Source organism: Cheilinus undulatus, linkage group 12 (assembly GCF_018320785.1).
Source record: "Cheilinus undulatus linkage group 12, ASM1832078v1, whole genome shotgun sequence".
In the NCBI taxonomy this organism is placed as follows: Eukaryota; Metazoa; Chordata; class Actinopteri; order Labriformes; family Labridae; genus Cheilinus; species Cheilinus undulatus.
In genome coordinates this window covers 17,724,034-17,737,636 of record NC_054876.1, presented here as the reverse complement: position 1 = coordinate 17,737,636, position 13,603 = coordinate 17,724,034, and the positions used below count along the sequence as shown (strand labels likewise).

The 13,603-nt window shown below is 36.9% G+C and overlaps 1 protein-coding gene across 7 annotated transcripts in view; it reads left to right on the top strand.

Annotated features, from left to right (window-relative positions):
* Window positions 1–9,804, top strand: part of LOC121518468 (peripheral-type benzodiazepine receptor-associated protein 1) — a 112,846-nt gene extending 103,042 nt beyond the window's left edge. For 6 of the 7 annotated variants that reach the window (XM_041800787.1, XM_041800789.1, XM_041800790.1 and 3 more), the window contains 4 exons: window positions 2,181–2,299; window positions 2,395–2,466; window positions 4,558–4,677; window positions 5,229–9,804. In XM_041800787.1, coding sequence (XP_041656721.1) covers window positions 2,181–2,299; window positions 2,395–2,466; window positions 4,558–4,677; window positions 5,229–5,573 — 656 coding nt within the window. In that variant the 3' untranslated portion in view covers window positions 5,574–9,804. Of the gene's footprint in view, window positions 1–2,180; window positions 2,300–2,394; window positions 2,467–4,557; window positions 4,678–4,898; window positions 4,934–5,228 lie in introns of all 7 variants that reach the window. The other variant, XM_041800791.1, reaches the window with a different exon arrangement.
* Window positions 9,805–13,603: the final 3,799 nt, after the last annotated feature.

Genomic DNA, 13,603 nt, shown 5'->3' with positions numbered 1-13,603 from the left:
ACATAACTCAAAAAGTTGTGGATGGATTTTCATGAAATTTTCAGGAAATGTCAGAAATGGCATAAGGAGGAACTGATTAGTTTAGATCCAGATCCCCGTCTGGTTTCAGGAATTTTTAAAAGGATTCTGTACTATTGGGAGATAGGGCTAATGGCAGAGGTCTGCGCTCTCCGAGTGCTTTTCTAGTTATATTTACTTTTTAAGGCTTTGTTAGTCTTGCCCCTGAAAAAACTATAACTAACACTAAAACTAATGAAAACGACTGAAATAAAACATTTCTGTAAAATACAAACAATTTCAACCAAACTGACATTTGAAACAAAACAATTGAAAAATCCAAAACAGCCTTGATCCCTACAAAAAATGTTTCCTAACAGGAAGCTAAGAAAACAAGCTTCTATTAGGTTATAATTAGTTAACAACACTTTAGATGCCAAGATTTTCAAAGATGATGTTATTAAATTAGTATTATTTATTTTCCAATCACTAAAACATGACAGAATATTGCATTCAACATTAACCAACACCTATGTGTGAAACCGATACTTTTTGAGTCACAAACAACAAGCAACAACAGCATCAAGGATTTTATATTATTAAGAGTGAGTCACATTTCTTCTGACCAACTGAAGAACATTAGGAGGATCCAGTGAGCTATAAAAGCAATAAAACATGTCATCTTGTCTTTCCATCAAGTAAACAAGAAAGCATAAATAGTATTATCAATAAAGATTAAGATCATTGTGGAGTCTAAATAATATCCATATCAAGAAGCAAAAACCCACATCCCAGCGAAAATGCAGCCATTTTAATGCAGTAGCTGTTCATAACAGTGTTAATTTTGTCGACTAAAACTATGACTAAAAATGTTTGTTGACAGCCTTTTTTTTAATGACAAAAACTTGACTAAAACTTTCAAAAATAGATCTGTGATGACTAAAACTGACAAAAATTAAGTTTAGCTTTCATCAAGATGACTAAAACTAGACTGAAATGTAATTTAGTTTTCATCGGACATTCAAAATCCGTGACATTTCTCTACTGTGGGTAAATCTGTCAAAAAAACAGTGCAGCTGTATCTATTCTGTCTCTCAGCTGTAGAAAGCAGGGACTCCAGGTTTGGCAGGGTGCAGAGAACACACTACCATGATTTGGTACCAGATTTAGGCAAGAAAATAAATGCTTGGACTAAAAGTAAAGACTAAAATATGAGGACTTTTTATGGTCTAAAACTATTTTTTGTCGACTAAAACTAGACTAAAACTAAAAAGGATAGAAATGACTAAAATGTGACTAAAACTAAAATGCATTTCATTTAAAGACTAAAACTAAGACTAAAATTAGAAATAGCTGCCAAAATTAAAACTGGTTCATAATCAAATATGAAATCATTTGAAAACAGCCTCTGTCTTTTACTATATTGTCTTTTTTGTTGCTGATTAGTCAGAAAGTGGTGAACCAACAATGATTTGTTTGATTTCTAACATGAATAGGATTTGTAACCTTTAACATTTCAGTAGGATATTATCCTCCTGATGACAGCTGCTGGTCTACAGCTTGAAATTAAAAGAAAATGGCCCTGTGTGAATATGGTTAAAAAAAAACACCATCATTCATTGTCATTAGGGACTGTTTGATTATTTTTGGGAATAATGAACATTTTCACCCAGATTTTCCTCTGAAAAAAAGGTAAACACGTTTTATAAACATGCTTCTCTTAAATTGAAAATGATTTTTTTCAGACTATCATAAATAAGATATTAAATCCTATATAATCAAGTTTTCATTATCCCCTAGTCATGTACATCAAGCAGTTCTTTCTCTAACTCATATTTCATTTCACAGTTTAAGTGTCATCATCGTATCACCATTAATGATGTTTTTTTTTGTATTTTACTAACAGCAATTATGTACAGTCCTCATCAGACTGCTGATTTTTGCTATGATCTGTGTTTATGAAATAAAAATATTCACTCCCACCAGTAACCTCTTGTTGTTTTCTTATTTCCAAGTGTTAGACTGTTGTGGCACTACTCTCCCTCAGCTTAGCATGGTGCTGAGCGAGTCGCAGACATGGCGAGCTGCATGCAGATGAACTGATTGGAATTGCAGAGACACGTCTCTCTTTTAATTATCAGGATGTCAGACTTCACATATGTCCCTCTCTGTTTGACTGGCAGATCCCAGCCAGACTGCTGCCCCTGCTGCACCTGCAGGAAACCCCACACCTGGAGCTCGCAGGATGGTCGCCATCTTTGATTACGATCCACGGGAGAGCTCCCCCAACACTGACATCGAGGTCAGACAGGCACATGCATAATATATCTTTATGATGTAGTATAATATATGTGTATTTTTTAGCTCATTATGTGGCTCATTTTTATGACGGTTCAGGCTGAGCTGACCTTCAGTGCGGGAGACATCATACATGTGTTTGGTGACATGGATGAAGATGGTTTCTTTTATGTAAGTACTAACATACTCATTGTTATTTACAGAAATTAAATCAGACTTTGTGGACCCTACCTGAGGGAACATACATGATAATGACAGCAGCAGAAGGAACTTCGGTGTACAAAAAAAATTAGGAACTGATACAGTGTTAAAAGCATGTATGGGTAAGATATGAAATAAATGGCATAGGTCAAATAAAAAGTGAAGGAAAACTGGACTTAAAACAGCCTTAACACGGTTCATATATTTAAATTCTGGATACTTTGAATTTAATATCAATCCAATTAATATTACATACAAAAACAGTCTTAAATACAATATAATTCCCATCCAGTAGTTTAATATGCACATTAATCAGAGGTAATGATTTGATGGAATAGCTGATCTACTGCCTGTGGTTGTGTGCATCTTACAGTTGTTGGTTGGGTAAAAGTACAGCTATGGGTCATAAACAAAGGCTGGGAAGTTTTTCTGATCTTTGACTTTGTACAAACAAAATCCAATCAGGTCATGCTGACACTTATCATCCTCGTTTATGTTAAAATATCAGCAAACTGCTGGCATGACTCTAACTTTGACTACATACTCACAAAATGAAAGGCTAACTGCATGCTTTAAAAAGATATAGATAACAGCATCTGCAATGTTTTATGAGTACCAGTACTTAGGTTTATACTGTCTGGTCCTGGTATCGGTATCAGTGCAGCACCAATTCCTAATCTCCTGAGAATCTGATGGAACTATGGCAGATCTTCATTTTACATACCTGTTTATGTTGCTGACCTGTCAATATGTCCTTACAAGGCTTCATTGCACCTGTAGCTAGTAAGGAAAATGTATGTGACGGAGTGTTGTGTGTGAATGATGGGTAAATGCTAGTTGTTTAAGAAGTGGTTAGAGGAGAAGGGGTTGGAGCCATAGCTGCGGCCTGTACCTGGACTTAATTTCAGGCTTTAATAAATGAAAAATAACTTTTAGTGAAGCTCATGTTGAGTGTAATTCCACTGCAGAGACTGCTAATGTTAGTACTGCAAGCATTTGCAGTACAATAAAAGTAAACAGCCAGCTAGTCTCTGATGAAGTCCAGGATCAATATGAAATCCCAGAAATCTCCTCTGGAAAAATAAAATCTTGCATTAGGTTAGTAACTAATTTAATATTTAGCTTTGATTTCAACCAAAAATCTGAACTATATCACTGTAATAAGGAGTTATCATAAACTAAGTCTGTTCATTTGTGCTCTCTTATAGTCAGTACAAAACATATAACTGCTCCTAATGTTACCGGACTGAAGGGGGACCTTGGGTCTTTAAACATATTAAATTTAACGTTAGATTTTCTATTTGCACCCTGCTCATATGACTTGCAAAATATAAGACTCGCAAGGAGGAGATGAAATGAGGCCCCTTGGTCTGACATTGTTGATCTTTAAATCAGAGTGGGCATTTTTGCAAAGTTTGAAGGGCCTCCTGCAAAGCATTTTTGAGATATTATGTTGACAAATTTGGCCCAGAACCAGAAGGCATATCGCCTCTGGCCCCTGGCTGTCATTGGCTTGAGGGATAAAATTAGGATAGAAATGTAAAAGAATGCTTTTTTATAATGTATCAGGAAAATCAGCATTTCAGTGGGCTGGCAACTATCAGCTACATTTTTAGATTAGATTTTTGATTAGAATTTGCATTGAGCTCCCAATCATCTTTTTTTAAAGCCTTTTGAAAAATAAAGTTACTTATGATCCTGTTTTAAATTTCCTGAAATATTTTGTATTCTCAAAAAACCCAAATATTATACAAGACCAAGAATAGCATCTGTCTCACAAGTCTAAAAACTGTTCTATATATAATGTATTGTATTTAACTGCTTGAAAAAACACACAGAGTCTGAACATGTTACCTGAAATTGCCTCAGTCTGTGGTTATTTTTTATTTGGATTTGCGTATTGATCTATTCATTCATCATTGTACATCTGCAAGTGTCTGTTGAGAGTCTCTTACACTGAACAGGATTTCAGTTGTTACTGTTTACGGTGTTGCAGAATGTAGATGCAGAAGCTGGTTGTTCAAGGGTGTCCTCACTCTCTGATGTTTTTGTCTCTTTCAGGGAGACTTGAACGGACAAAGAGGTTTGGTTCCCTCTAACTTCCTGCAGGCTCTACCAGAGGACGCCCCAGCTGAGCTTATCCCTGCTCAGCCAGCTCCAGAACCCAAAAAAGAACCACAGGTAGTCCAGTGATTTCATGTCTTATGTCTTTGCATGCTGAAATGTTTATGCTGTCTTTCAATATGTGTCATTTTCCTTACACAATATTTATGTGGAAAAGTCTACTTTTTTTCATCTCTTGGAAATATTTCCTGTGTGTTTTTCTTCTTTTTTCTGTTTCTTTAACCATTCCCTGTCACATTTGTTTTTTGTCCCACCGTTTCCTGCATGGCCTTTTGCAGAAACAAAAAAGAACTGTTCACTTTGAGACATGATCGTAAGTGTTTTTGATAGGTGTATTACTGCTCATTTTTTTAAAAGTAGTCTCCCCTGTTCAGTCTGTGCTTACGCTCTCCTTCTTTAGACTTAACTGTAGTTCTGCACCCCTCTTCTGTTTAAGGTCCAGAACTTAACTTCAGTATGGTTCTATTTGTTTAAAAGACCTAATATCCAGTACCGCCCTCTTTGTGTGCGTTCCTGTTCCCCTTTTAATCATAACAAAGATTATCAAAGTCCTCGATAGCAGCACATTTTCATTGCACCTCTTCTAAGATTGTTTTTTCTTCTTGAAGGGGAACTTCATGCCATCCACCGATCCACCAGATACAGGGCCCCCACCACTAGAAGAGGCTCTACCCTCCCAAACAGATCCTCCTCTCCCTGACCCATCAGAGCGCACAGATCCATCCCCTAAACAGGAAACCCCCACATCCAGCCCCTCATCAGACCTGGAGGCTGCTCCACGTCCTTGTCTTCCGGGTCCAGCTGCAGCAGTGGCTTTCTACCCCCCTTCACCCCCCCTCCCTGCAGACGTCCCGACACAGACAGACTGCTCTGCTCAAGGCAAGAAGAAGAAAAGCTTTTTCTCCAAAGGCAAGAAGCTGTTCAAAAAGCTGGGATCCAGCAAGAAAGATTGAGACTAAGAGTACTGGCGTCACAATGAAAGCACTTTTTCTCTCCTCACTGTTAGTCTCAGACGGTAGTCTGTGCAGTTAGCTGCCATCAGATCTATTGATGCTTTAGAAATAATACTTCTGCCTTAGAGCACCTGCTAGAACCGGCTGTTAAATTTAGACTACGTTAAACATAAAGCTGCAGCTTACTGCTATACAAGAGCATCTATATTCGCATGTTTAAGTGTGCAAACTCACTAATATATTCTCTGAATACTTCCTAATTGTAAGAGCATTTTACCAACTTTCAACTTAGTGTAAGCTTTAAAGCTGAATATGAAACATGAAATAACTGGATCAGGTTTATTTAGAGCAGTGTTACAGAGACGGAGATATTGCAGCAGAGCAGACACGGCTAATGAAAAATTAGCTTTAACTTTGATGTACTGGTGCCACTTTATTTATTGGAGCATCTCTTTCTCTGTGGGGCTTTAACAAATGCACTAAACCATCCTGAATGGATGGTTTTTAATTATCTGTCCACTTGTCCCTCTCATGTTTCTCGTCTTTAATAGTATTTATACTTTGTACAGTTATTTATTTGTATCAGACTCCTGCTCTTATCAAAGCCACGCTGCATGAAGTGACATCAGGGCAGGAGGTTAGACGTGTAGAGCTGTCAGACAGTCGTCATCATAGTTGTTGATACGTGTTGGTTAGACCTGATCTAAGTATGATGTTAGCAGAAGAACATATGTTTGTTTTCATGAAAAGAATGTGAAGGTGTGACCCTCTTTAGGGTGTTTGTGTCTGTTGATTGTATGTGTGAGTAGACGAAGCCGCCCAGTCCTTTGGAGAGACTGAGAACAGATGCCTTTTTTTCGACATTAACAAGAACTCTTTATGTTTGTAGTGACAGTCACAGCCGGACTGAGGATTGAAGCTGAAATATTTTGTGTCTGTGTGAGTGTGAGATAGATAGAAACCTGCCAGAAATGATAAGCTGACGTAGTTTTTGGTGTTCTTTAAGCTGCTGTTAACTTACAAGGCTGCAATTGATGATTACCGTAAAACTTCAAATAAAAGCCCATCCCAATTTAAAGCACAGTCCATTCTATTAGCCTGCTTTTGCTGCGGGTTTGTACTCTGCTGCTTTAGAGATGGAAATAATGTCTTAACCATCAAAAACAAACTATTTCTCAAATTTCTCTGATGTAAAATTGTGAACACTATAACATCTGCTATTAACAACTAAAGACATAAAATGTTTTCTCAGCTCCATAGACTAGCACGGCACTTGACAATAATAGGAGTCTTTCCCTACAGTGCAGTAGGTTGATAGAGATGGGCTGTCTTATAAAACACATGGTTAAGTCAGTGAGTTGTCATTTAATTTGTTTATCAGTTTCCTGATTTTATGGACAGTTCTGTGTCCTCTCTGGTGTAAATTTAAGGGTGTTTAAATTTACTAGCAGGTGTTATGGTTTGAATAGTGACTGTGTCGAGTGCTTCCATTTCTAGTCCTAGGTGTCATAACAGATGTGGAAACACCAACAGTATTCACAACTAATACTTTTTGTACATTTATTAATTTCAATAGCAAAAGTAGTTCATCAGATATGTCTGTAATAGAAACATAAAAAATCATGAAAAAAAGGCTTATTTTCATCAGTCGACATGATGACAACTTAGACCATAACACCAGAAAATTTTGAAAGGCCCTCTGGTTCATGCAGTGAGTTTGTTAACTTCTATATTTTCTCCATTATTGTCAAACATTTGATAAATATGCTCATCTGATTTGGCCTCATTGCTGCTCCAGGTTAACCCACTTCTCATTTTGTAGGTGCGTTAAATAGCTAACTGGCGTTTTAAATGTAAAGTGTAACTAGCAGGCTATGCATGGGATTGATTTACATGTAGGATAGGCAGGATGTAAAAACACAAAGACAGTCTGTCATCAGTGTGTGTGCTTTCGCCCATTTTAGAATACTGCAGTGAGAACACAACGCAACCAAAGAGAAAAAAGTCAGAATTTTGACTTTAGCCTCAGAACTGAGAGAAAAAATTGCATCTCAAAATATTTTTTTAAATGGCCCTAATTCTGTCCTGAAGATACCTGTCCCAGGTTAAGGTAGGGTAATTTCATGGACTGACGTAAATAAAAGCCTGGGCTGTTAATTGAAGTTTATTGGTATCAAAAAACGTAAACTTTTGAAATTCTTTCAATTAATTATTTGGTCCATAAAATATGAAAAAAGTGAAGCTGATCAAATGTCTTTGATATCAAAGAAACAGCTCAAAACATAAACATGTTGAAGTTATTTCAATAAAGGACTGAATGGAGCATTCTGGTTACTATCATAAAACCGGATAACATAAAAGTAAATAATGTCACTGGCTCCTTTTTATGTTTTCTTTCTTTGTATTTGTGAAAAAATATCTTGGACTTGGACATAAAGACATATAACAGTGAGTGAATTTAGCCAGTTTAGTTTTTTTGCTTCAGCTGGAGCTCACTTGAAAACTGGCACCATTAAAAGTTTGCTGTATTAGATAGTATCTTATGTGATCAGTGTACCAATAGAAGGGTAGACATCTATCACTTGATAACATCAACACTGAAGAAAACTGAAACAATGAGGGGATTTTAAGGCTGATTCTGTAGTTTTTTTTCTCTAATTCTTTAATGAATGTCACATTGATTGTTTCTGGACCTCTGAGATTATGATGAGCTCTGTCTGGATTCATTATTCCATGGATGTAGCTGAAGCAGCCTGATGCTAAACATGCAGTTGGAAAGCCTTTAGGATTCAGTAACATGATGGGTATTTAACCAAGAGGAACAACATTTGCATTTACAGTAAACTAAAGAGTTTTCATTCATTGCTTTGGTGGTTTGTTGCATTATTATACTACGACAGATTCTGCAATTTTAATGTCACTTTTCTTCTGCCTCTGTGTAAAGAATATAACTCCTAGTGTGTTAAAGTTGCTTCAAACAGGCTAAACAGTGATAGAAAATGTTTTTTCAGCCCATGCAGTGCACTGGTGGAGCATTTTTGGTCGTGTGCATCCACGTTTACATCATAAATTAGCTGACTGTTTTTAAGCTACATAAGAGCATCAGTAATACAGCGCAGTCAAATAGAGCCATCATGTATCAGCTGTAGTGTAGAGATCAGTTTTGATGTGAGTATGTGGACACAGATTTAGCACTCTGTGATTTTTCACCCCATCAGTGTGGCACAGGGCTGTTTAGGTAACTTCTCAGGTGATTTCTTGTAGTTTCTTCTGAACGCTGAGCCACCCGTTGACTCCAGCAGGGAATCAAACTGCAGAACATGCCAAAATCTTAGGTGCTTCGGCTGTTAGCGTAGAAACCAAGCATGGAGGATGAGGCTCATCAGATGTGATTTCACTCACTTTTTGAAGCAGTCAGTGCGGTTATTGATTGTCAGTGTTAATAAAGCGTTGATGCCAAGGATAAACATGAGGGCGGGTCGACAAAGACACTTTAGACACTGGGACGGAGGCAACATTGAGGCTGTACTGTATTTTTAATTTATTTGTATATTCTTTTGTTTTTGTAAAAGGGGAGTGAATGCTCAAAAGTTGCCGAAATGTACAGCGAATATTTGTACTCATATTGTATTTGACGGCCTTTAATGCACAATAATCCTCGACCTGCTGTGTAGTGAGTAGGCGGCTCGGCTCATGTAGGTAGTGTTTTAGCTCAGATCATCATATTTAGCCTTACAAGAAGACCTTGTTTAGTCTTAATATGTTGTTTACAGGATGTTTATTTACTGCATGCATACCAATGTTATACCCATGTTTGGCCTTATTTATGTTTCTGTCATATTTATGTGGTTTAGGCTGATCCTTCTGCGATATTTGATGTGCAGACGGTCAGAGCAGTGGAGAGATTGCAGTAGACGTGTGTATATACTGAGCAGTGTTGTGTTATATTTTCATACAGAGCGGGAAACTTCTTTTTGTTGCTTTGGTCTTTCCTGCATTTATTGTTTGAAACCAGTGTAAGATTTCCCCTTTTTATATATCCATGTTTTATTACCCTTTTGGAAGCTCATGTTGTAAATATTTTGTTAATATTGTTTTTCAGATTTTTTTTGCATGTGCAGACGTCATGGGTGGAGAAGAGTTAAGATGTAGAAGACAGGAATTGTGATGGTTTTCTTTCACTATGAATCTTTTTACAGGAATAAAGTATGTATATTTTCACAGAAATCGCCACTCGTTTGTTGTGTTTTGTTTTCACAATTCAATCTTTATTTAAAATCACAGAAATTACAGAGCAAACATGCATGATCATGACTTCTTTTTTAGAGTAAATGACTCAAAAATGGAGGATGGAGGTGTGATCTTTGCCACATGCTGCACACCGCCCATGTGAGCCGACTGGGGAGACACAGTGGGTGATGTGTGGCCTTGTGAGACAAAGCAGCTTCCTCCTTCCTTTTTTTTTTTTTTTTTTTTTTTTTCCCCGCACGGGCTCCTCGTCGTGTTCGTCTCCCCTGAAGAAAACAGTACACTCATCCATAAAGTAGGAAACACTACACTGTGGCGAGGAGTTTAGTAGTGCTTTCTACTTTATGGATGACTGCACTGTACATCCACCGCTCCTCCTCCGTCTTCTTTCTTCTCACACTTCTGCAGCTGCATTCTCACACCAACCCCCACCCAGACACCAAACTGAAACCACCCAACGCTTTCAGAGAACAGACTTCCTGAATTGTCTTGAAACATTTGCATGCCTGTTTTAAACAGTTCAGTCAAATCTAACCTCATTATGAGAGAAAAATCATCAGAATGACTCCACCCTCAGCCGTCAAACGGCCCCTTTTGGGGAAAAAGTTGAAGCTTAACTGAGCCAGAGGAAGCGCTATCTTTTGGAAGCCATTTTGGCCGCCATGAGTAAGCTTTCTGTCTGAGTAAAAGATCAGTTTGTACATTTTGAAGTCATTCAAAATGTTCCCCAATGATAGCAGATTGCTAGGTTTTACATTAAAGAAAAAATGGAACAAATACAAACAGATCCAGTGGAGACATTTTTGATAAAACAGGTTAGATTTATGCAACAATTGACCAAAAAAGTCAGTTTTAAGGCAAAAGTCATTTCATCCAAATTCAAACTGAACTTCTGAATGGAGGCCCCTTAACCAGAAGTTTGATTAAAAAAAATGCAAAGTTAACAAAGTTTAAAACTCTTACTTGTCTACCGTTAACAGACTGATCTAAAAAAAAACAAAAGCACAAATAATTCACGCTTTAAATACACAATGTCAGCCGTTATACTTTACCCAAACCCTCTCTGCTTCTCTGAGCGATCATCGTCCTCGCAGGTGTCTTCTCCTCTCCGTCCTCAGATCGGATGAAGAAGAAGAAGAAGTCGTCTCCTTTTGAACCCTCCGCGGCCACGTGATCTAACCACAGGAAGAGGTCTAACAGTCACAGCCGCTCTCTGCTCTCCTCTTCCGCCTTCACTCAGAATCTTTCTGCAGACGCTTTTTTAAAACGCTGACAGAAACTGAAGAAGACAGTTTGGACAAACCACACGGCTTCTTCAGTATGGCCCAAACTAACGGTGAAACAAAAACACTCTGAAATCTTTACACCAAAATGCTAAATCATCCTTCATACACTGGCATTTTCCTCTACCAACTTTTAATCTAATTATTGAGAGAAACAGGCTTCTTTTCACCTTTAACATGCCTGTATCAGTCTGATAGTTTGTTGCTAAGCATGATGTCATAAATACTCATGCAGACATTGTGCCACAGCACGGTGCAATGTGGTGTTGGGCAATAAACCCATGATAAGGTGGGGAAGAGTTACAACACATTGTGTCAGCTCATTTGTAGTGTTCCCATCAGACTCAGTGAAAACTATCTACACTTTATTTACAGTTAGACTGTTAAGGTTAATCTTATCAACAGTTCATTGACACATATACATACTAAACATCCATCCTCTCTTCATTTTGAAGTTATCTGATCCGGCCCTAATCACATCTGTGCATGAACTACTTTGACGTGAGAAGGTTTCTATTCTTATTTAAACTATCCGATGAGTAAAACAGTTCTGTGAGGTGATAGGTTACCAGGAAATTATAAGAAGTCTTCCAGGTAAATTTACAGTCACATAAGTAAAGTTGATCCTTGTTTATCTAAATTAGCTTAGATGGTGTAAAGATAATGAAGCGACAGGAAGAGCTGCATGTGCTAACAGTAAAAAAGCCCCTTTTTTCAGTGGGATCAGAATGAAGCTATTTAGACTGAAATTAGCTGTTAAAAATTTCCAAATTTTCCAATTAAGGCACAAAGATTAACGTGACAGGGAAAAAAAATGTATAATATAGCTCATGAGAATATTCCAGCACAGAATAAACACTCTAACGTGGAGTTTCATGATGAAAAACAATCACTACTTAAAAAAGGCTGTAAAAATGGGTAGTTACGTACTCTTGAATCATCACATTTAAAAGACTTATTGAATGTGAAGCGACATTTAAACCTCCCTACTAACGTTCTAATTCTGCAGATTTTCAAAAGTGAAAGGTGCCAGGTTTCAATTCCTCCTGAATGTAAATGTTCAGCTGTGGCCGTGTGGTTTCTCATCAGTCAACCTGAATGTCTATATGTGCTGTAAATGATGGATTAAATTTACAGTAATCTCTTTTAATGACGTGGAAACATCAGAATGAGTTTCACTGTGAGACAGCTGTAATGTTTAGAGTAGACTGCACAACATCAGACTTTTAAATAGGTTTATTGAGCTTCAATGTGTTTTTTTCAGAGGGCAGAATCAAGTTTTATTGCCAAAATTTTCAAATACAGGTATTTGACTTGGTGTTTGGTGCAAAACAGATAACAGGAGAAGAAGAAAAAACAATAAAAATGAAGGATAATTCAAATATTAAAAGACTATGAGCTTAAATAGATTATTATAGAACAAATATAGTAGCAAAATAGAATATAAAATGCAATATAAACATCACAAAAGCGTGTACAAAGGTGTAAAAAAGGACTGTAGAGATGTGCAGGTTTAATGGTGATTAAGTAATAGTGCATATTTCTAAAGGAGTGTGCAGCTGTGAACAGAAGAGATACGTCCTGCCTGCATTAATTCAACACATAAAGTCTGAATAAACACGCATTATTCTGTCTGCTGGTTCTGAGGGTCAGTGAGAGGCTATGAGGAGAGGGCTTGAGTACTGTTCATTAGACCAGTGGTTCTCAAATGCTGTGGCGAGACACACTGGTGTGCTCTGAGGTAAATCTACGTGTGCAGTGGGAATTTGTACAACCATGCATGATTACAGTGAGTATACAACTAAAGAAACTTTGACATGTGTTTTCACTGCCATTGTTTCTTACTTTCAGTAATAAGAATGAGCATTGTGATGATAAGATTGTTTTAATATTTGGAGAGTCACAAAATATCTAAAAATATCACAACTGTTTTAACCCTTTGAAGTCTGCATTCTCTTTTTGCCTTTTAGTTAAAAATTTTCTTTTGACAGTATAAATCAATCAGAAAATGTTTACTGTGCTCATGTTTGGTATCATTTTTTTCAGCATAACCTTGACTTCATGAAATAAATCTCTATTTTTTTTTTTTAATCAAACTGACTGTTTAGATATATGACCTCCAAAAAAAAAAAAAAACAGAAAGGAACTGATTTTTTAAAATTAGTATTTATAAATATATTTATCAAAATGTGATGAAGTTGTCATTTCAAGTAAGAAATTTTGAACATGTAGCAAGCTTAAACATTAAAGTGGTAAAATTACATTCATCAAGCTAAAAATGAATCTTTTTGCATGGAATACATACACATCTATAAACTTTTTTTTGTCCACTAAGCAATGCCCAAGTTTAAAAAAGAATGTGTAAATAACATTTTCAAAGACCAATATGGCATTGTTTGCATTCCAAGACTTTGAGGGATTCCCAAACAGTGCAAATAAAACTTACAAGCTTTAAGGATTTATCCAGATTTTGGTAAAAATGGGCCACAAAACAATCTT